The sequence below is a fragment of the Phalangium opilio genome, unplaced genomic scaffold (genome assembly GCF_054372755.1).
Source record: "Phalangium opilio isolate 3A_F unplaced genomic scaffold, DU_Popi_V2 ptg000077l_1, whole genome shotgun sequence".
Lineage (NCBI taxonomy): Eukaryota > Metazoa > Arthropoda > Arachnida > Opiliones > Phalangiidae > Phalangium > Phalangium opilio.
Genome location: NW_028324185.1, coordinates 2,471,866 through 2,478,323, shown reverse-complemented (window position 1 = coordinate 2,478,323; position 6,458 = coordinate 2,471,866). Strand labels below are relative to the sequence as shown.

At 37.7% G+C, this 6,458-nt stretch overlaps 1 protein-coding gene across 1 annotated transcript; it reads right to left on the bottom strand.

Moving 5' to 3' along the window:
* Positions 1-278: 278 nt before the first annotated feature.
* LOC149656744 (uncharacterized) lies at positions 279-4,203 on the bottom strand. Its single transcript, XM_089844617.1, has 4 exons — positions 4,177-4,203; positions 675-751; positions 534-606; positions 279-470 (listed from the first exon to the last, which is right to left on the bottom strand). The coding sequence occupies exons 1-4, from the start codon at positions 4,201-4,203 to the stop codon at positions 279-281; spliced, it is 369 nt and encodes a 122-aa protein (XP_089700743.1).
* Between the last annotated feature and the right edge of the window lie 2,255 nt (positions 4,204-6,458).

Below are 6,458 nucleotides of genomic sequence, written 5' to 3'. Positions count from 1 at the left end.
ATTAGTTACGAGTAATTGTGTATATTTATTGGTATAAGGATGCGGCTCACGTTCAGCGCAGAGCAGTGACGTGTTGTTCCAAATGTTATTCAACATTAGATTCACAAGCTTCTTGACAATTTTCTTGGGAGACCGTATCTGGAATCGACGCCTTATAATCCAGTGAAATGTCAGGATTGCCGAGATTAAAATTACTGACGTGGTGAATAACGTAACAAGCTTTTTGAACAATTTCAATGCAGTTTTAGTGCACGATCGAAGTTTTGTGCTTATAACCTTTAATCAATTAGTAAACAAATCTTCACCTGCGAATTAATGGCCAAAAACGACACTGTAGTTGAGACTATTTTTTTCGGTGGACCAGTTACAATGACGGTGTTACTGGTATCGAACGGCGAAGATGGTATAAATACATCTTTCACTTTTTCAAAGAATGAAAGTTGAAGGGGAACTGATATGACGTGTTTGTCCTTTTAAAAAATGCTATCATTAAAATTTATTATTTCACTAAATTGTAAAGTTGTACATAATACATCAAAATCTCTTGGTGAATCATGTATTTTGACAATTTGCGTGTAATCTATTTTATGGTCTTCGTAATTAACTCTTGGGGAAAGAAATATATTGTAAATTTCACTGTCTAATGAAAGAGACTAGAATTGTTAAATATCTACATGACATTGAAGGTACGATTTATGAACTCCCTGGTAAAAATGTATTTCATAGCCCGATTCTTTATTCCCCATGTCTCCTGCAATAAGGGTTTAAAACTTATGCAGTTTTGCTAAAGAAAAAGCGGAAAAATGTATGAACATATTACAGCAATGGTCCCATAATTGAGTGTGTATGGTTGAGCAAATCTGAAATGTATGAAAAAATTTGTTCTTTTTACGTAGTAGTTGAATTAAAAACCCATGATTTTATGATTTATCGATGTAAAGAGGCATCGAAGTCCTCCAACACGAGAGCAAAAGAACTGCTTGCCCTCACCAAAAAACGTAAAAATAAGGCTGGAGATAAGGGACATTGTTGATGAAGCGTTTTGCAGGTTCTGCCGGGAGAAAGATTAAACCTCCTCCCCTGTCCTCTGCGACTATGGGGTTTGAGCATTTTTATATGCACTCCATGGAACCTCAAAAGTTCTCTATAGTCTCGGCAAAGCCCTTCAACACTTTACCTACAGAGAAGGCGCTGCCTACCACTATAGTTGCCCTTCAGGGTGTAAAATTCAGTTCGCATTTTGGTAACAGCGTTATTTGACCTCAATTCATACCCTATAATATTTGATCAAGTGTGATAACATTTTTTTTATTTCTGTATATGTAATTTCAAATTGAATTTATTTTTGGTGTGTGTGTGCTGTTGTCCTTTACACGAGGGAAGTTGTACATACATAAGCCCATGGAGCCCTCACGATCCCTTACCTCATGTTTCTCATAAGTAAACAAATTTATAAATAAAGTAGTTTTGTAATATAAATATAAATTTTAAAGTTCATTATTAATTCTCCCTAAAAAAACACCTTGCAGCCCTTAATTAGATATAAGAGTTAATAGTTGGGATGTATGTACACCAGCATGAAATTAGATGGCCTATTCTCAAAACAGTCTTACAAAATTAACTATCATAGACTACAGCCTTACAGGTCAGGTTCGGAATGGGTTCGTGATGAAATTGACTGTTTTATCTTCCGTTAATTAGGGGTATTAAGTTGACAATGTCCTATAAAAACAGCTTTTTGATAAAGGTTTTTTTCTTCTAAACCACATATCGGTTTTGTTGAATACCACAGGGGGTTAGTCTCCCAATTGTTATCCACGGCAACACAAATCTGTCAAAGAATCAGGGGTGAAGTGTACTATTGAGGTAGAGAATCTATATTCAAAATAAACTATTTCTTTGAAAATGTGAAAACCAACGAGTGAGGGCTATGGCTATATCACTATGTTGTGAAAATGTTTTAGATAATTGTAGGCACATGCAGCCCATATGGTAAAGTTAAGAATTTTTGCCTACAGGAGTGAGAAAAGTAATTCTACACTTCATTGCAATTGTTCAAAAAATTATTTTTTCAAATTAAAAAAATGGATGAAATTTTTTAATCAATCGGCTGGATTTTGATTCCGCGGAGTATTTTACAAAGCGAAAAAGTTTAGTAACATCCGAACTAGCACATTCGTACATGTAGTTCTTTTCCGAAGCATCCGATAAACGTTATTTCGAGTAAGACATTCCATAGCATACGAAACAGTTTCTAATGATACTATGGAGCTCTACTGAAATGTTTCGAACTTATATTGTTAAAAAAAGCCGTGACCAAAGTTGGGTAAAACTGCGCGCTTTACTGTTAAAAATCTTCCTCGGTCCCCAGAGAGCTATATAGTTACTAAGAACGTTTGGGCATTACAAAGAAAAAGTTCATAATGTGACTAGAGGTAAGCAAATTTTCTGGTGTCTATACGTTCTTAAAACTCCCCAACCCGAAGGGAGGGGGTTGTATTAGTATAAGTGAAATTCATCTCTATACTCCCCGTGCATAGAAAAACTATAAAACTTCTTCACGTCACGTGGTTTCACTTCTGTTAAAAATTTACCGTCCAAAAATATCGAGTTTGAAGAAGCAGTAAAATCAATTTTAAGTAAATATCCAGAGACAGCTTTCGTTTGGTGAAGGAACTAAGACTTGTGAGATAATTTACACTGCCATATTGGTGGGTTCAATGCAGAAGGAAAACTGAAACCCTCCAATATGGCTCCCAAAACCGAGGTAAGACTTAGGAGGGTGTAACGTACTACTCGGCCAACTGAAATCTCTCTACAACAAGGACTGTGCCAAGCTCGGGACCATAGCGGTATTTCAAGAAGATTTTTTGTCATTACTTTGAAAAAGCATCTCCCAAAATTCCTGGAGTCCCCACTACGAACAATTGTAGAAACCCATTAGTGACCGTGCCTTATAACTTTCAACCCCTCTGGCGGTAGGGGTACTGTTTTGGCCCATTATTGTCACCCTCCTTTTTTGCCTCGACAACTTTTCCCCGTAAGAAGAGGATCTTTTGAAATGAACGTAGACTATAGTGAGCTACAGCTCGAGAGAAAAACCATGTGACGTGACGTCATTACTGGGGCTTTAAATTGCATTGCCAAAGCTCACGACTTCCAATATGGTTGCCAGAAGAAAGGTAAGAGATAAGAGGGTGTGACGTTACGACAATATTCCTAGTAGCACTCTACTGGTCTTCCGTACTTAGACCTTCGACGCGGGTAAAATTTCCACTGACATTGATGTTCTTCGCGAAGTGGTGTTACAAACGTAAGACTGCTGAACAAATTACAATTAACATGTAAAGTGTAAGCATGTTTATTGCTCGGGCTTCTGTACCGTATTTTCGGAAATATCGAGCGCCGAAGTTTGAGGAAAAAAAACGTGGCTCAAATATTTTAACGTGACTACCGTATCTCGATTTTCTGTACCGGGAGAACCCCTAACCCTCGATTTTCTGTAAAAAGTAGAACCGAATTTTTAAGACGACTCGCTTCTCTATTGTTATTCGGTTGCGAGTCATTTTCTGTACCAGGAGAACCCTCTAGCAGAAAATCCGGCCTTTAATTGCAATTTTTAGTGGAGTTTTCGATTCTCATTTTACGCTAAGTTTTGAATTTATCGCCTTTGGAGATAATTTAAACTAGCTTAAGTGTGAAAGAGAAAACATGCGGCTTTACTAACGGCTAGGGTAGATACAATCTTAATCAAGAACATCATTTAAGAGTTATCTGAGTTTTCATACAAAAAAATGTATATTTTGGTTTAATTTCACGTTAATTACACTTAATTGCGTTGACATTAACTTGTCGTCAGTGCTCATTAAGCTTATAAAATGACTTTTGATAAATAATTCACCTTAACTCTAATGAATGACCAAAAGTTATCGTAAATCAATGACCAAAAGTCATCGTAAATCAATGACCAAAAGTCATCGTAAATAAATGACCGAAAGTCATCGTAAATCAATGACCAAAAGTCATCGTAAATCAATGACCAAAAGTCATCGTAAATCAATGACTAAAAGTCATCGTAAATCAATGGCCAAAAGTCATCGTAAATCAATGGCCAAAAGTCATCGTAAATCAATGACCAAAAGTCATCGTAAATCAATGACCGTTTAATATCAATACCTTAAACTGTGCCAGCGTAATATGCATAGTTACTCCAAAATGCATAAACCTTCAGTAGAACCGCATTGGATTAAAACAATTTCGGTTTTAACTTCAAACCAATTTAAATTCCATGCCGTCAGCGGTTACCATAGATATATATGGCGGTTACTAACTCGTCCATCATCTTATTTGCCGATGATGCAAAACTTTACCGTCCCATCCGCGACTTGGTTGATTGCCTTGCCCTTCAACTCGACCTTGATGCTGTGGTTGTGTGAGGTACAGCCCATGGCCTCACCTTTAACGTCGCGAAGTGTGCCGTTTTACATCTCGCGGCCGGCGCAATCCGCTATTCAATTACACCATCAACGGTCACTGCATCCCCATTACGAGTAGCGAAAGAGACCTCGGGGTCCTACCGTCCTCCCCTCCTCAAAAGCGACTCAATAGCCTGACTGGTCTTATTCGCCGCAATGTACACTTTCGTCTCCCAAATTGATCGCAACAACTCCCTCACGCTCCCCGTAATCTCTCTCATTAAAATTTCAGGACATTTGAGCCATTAGATCCAAAGATACTGTGCATTAAGTACTTAATTTACAATTATGACATTAGAAATTAATTTTTATTAAAATAATTATCCGCTCTAAAAGCTTGAATCCTTTTTAATATAATATAATCGATTGTAACACACCTCTAATTAAATTTTCAGGACGTTTGGGCCATTATATCCAAAGATATTGTGCATTAAGTACTTAATTTACAATTATGACATTAGAAATAAATTTTTATTAAAATAATTATCCACTCTAGAATCTTGAATCCTTTTCAATATAATAGAATAGATTGTAACACACCTCTAATTAAAATTTCAGGACATTTGGACCAGTAGATCCGATGATATAATCAGTCTTAGCACTGAACCCATCATTTTGATTTTGAAAATAATTTTTATAAAAAAAACTACCTACTCTAGAAGCTTGAATCCTTTTCAATATAATAGAATAGATTGTAACACACCTCTAATTAAAATTTCAGGACATTTGGACCAGTAGATCCGATGATATAATCAGTCTTAGCACTGAACCCATCATTTTGATTTTGAAAATAATTTTTATAAAAAAAACTACCTACTCTAGAAGCTTGAATCCTTTTTAGAATAATAAAAGACGTCGAACTTCACGTCTCAAAAATTTTAGGTCATTTGGATCAATAGGACAGAGGATCTGGTCAAAAAACCGACCTCCTCCCATAGAATGTAATGTTAATTTTCGCAGACTTCGAATTTCCCGCCAAGAATCCAAAAGTTGCACTTTTTGGCTGTTTGAGGGGCTTCTATAGCGCGAGCAGCTTGCGTTGTGACGCGCGTGATCGAGTGGGCTATGCTACTGGCTAGCTTTATAAAGACACAGCCCACTCGATCACGCAGGTTCCACGCGCTATAGCGCGTGCAACTTGCGTGATCGAGTGGGCTGTGATAAAGAGAAGACACCGGACGGTCGGACCAAAGAGAATATAGGGGAGGAGTGGAACCTCCCCCGTTCCACAAGCGTAAATGGTTATGTCTCCCCTAAATTATACTAGCGGTACGAGGGAGTTTCCGGCTCAGTCGCGCCACCTACGATACCGTTTAATGTCTCAAACGGAAATGCCTCGGTACTGCGCGTTGAAGATGCGCGGTAGAAAAGAGTGACAAGATTTTCCCCTCTTTCCACTCCTCCCCTATACTCTCTTTGGTCGGACGCCGTTACTCCGTTGGTTTAGATAGAACCGTAGAGGCGTATAGTCGTATACTCGACTCGTCGACTCGAGAAGTCGAGATAAGAACAAAGAACTGACTCAACTGGACCGTCGTGTCGAATTTTTTCGGCTACAATTTCTTAGAGAAGGAATAACAAGATTGAAGGTATGTAATTAATGTTAAATTATTAACTTATATAAGATTTCTGACAACGAGTACTGAAGTCAGTTAGGATTAGGACTTGGCTCACATCGTCTATTGTCGTAGTCAAGTGTCACTGGTTGTCGTAAAGCTAGGCCTAGGTTTGTGCGTACTGAGAGGAGACAAAGGAAATTCTAATTTTCAGGATTTAAATCTCGTTGACTGGAGCAGTAATTAGAAGCCAATGGTGCTACAGAATCCTTCATTAAGTTGAAAATGGAACAGACTTTCTTGAACGAACGACCGTGACAAAACATCAGGACTGCTTTAGGATTCTCCAGTAAGGTTATTTTTGTCCTATTAGAGTTAATTACAATACTCTTATGCCTGAACGCTTGATGCTATACGATGTACAACA

Excerpts from the sequence above, each read along its gene's own strand:
- LOC149656744 (XM_089844617.1), bottom strand. The coding sequence starts at position 4,203 with ATGCATATTACGCTGGCACAGTTTAAG. Across the intron at positions 752-4,176 it reads TTACGCTGGCACAGTTTAAG|GAGACATGGGGAATAAAGAA; the intron begins GTATTGATATTA and ends CCCTTATTGCAG. Across the intron at positions 471-533 it reads ATTCACCAAGAGATTTTGAT|GACAAACACGTCATATCAGT; the intron begins GTATTATGTACA and ends ATTTTTTAAAAG.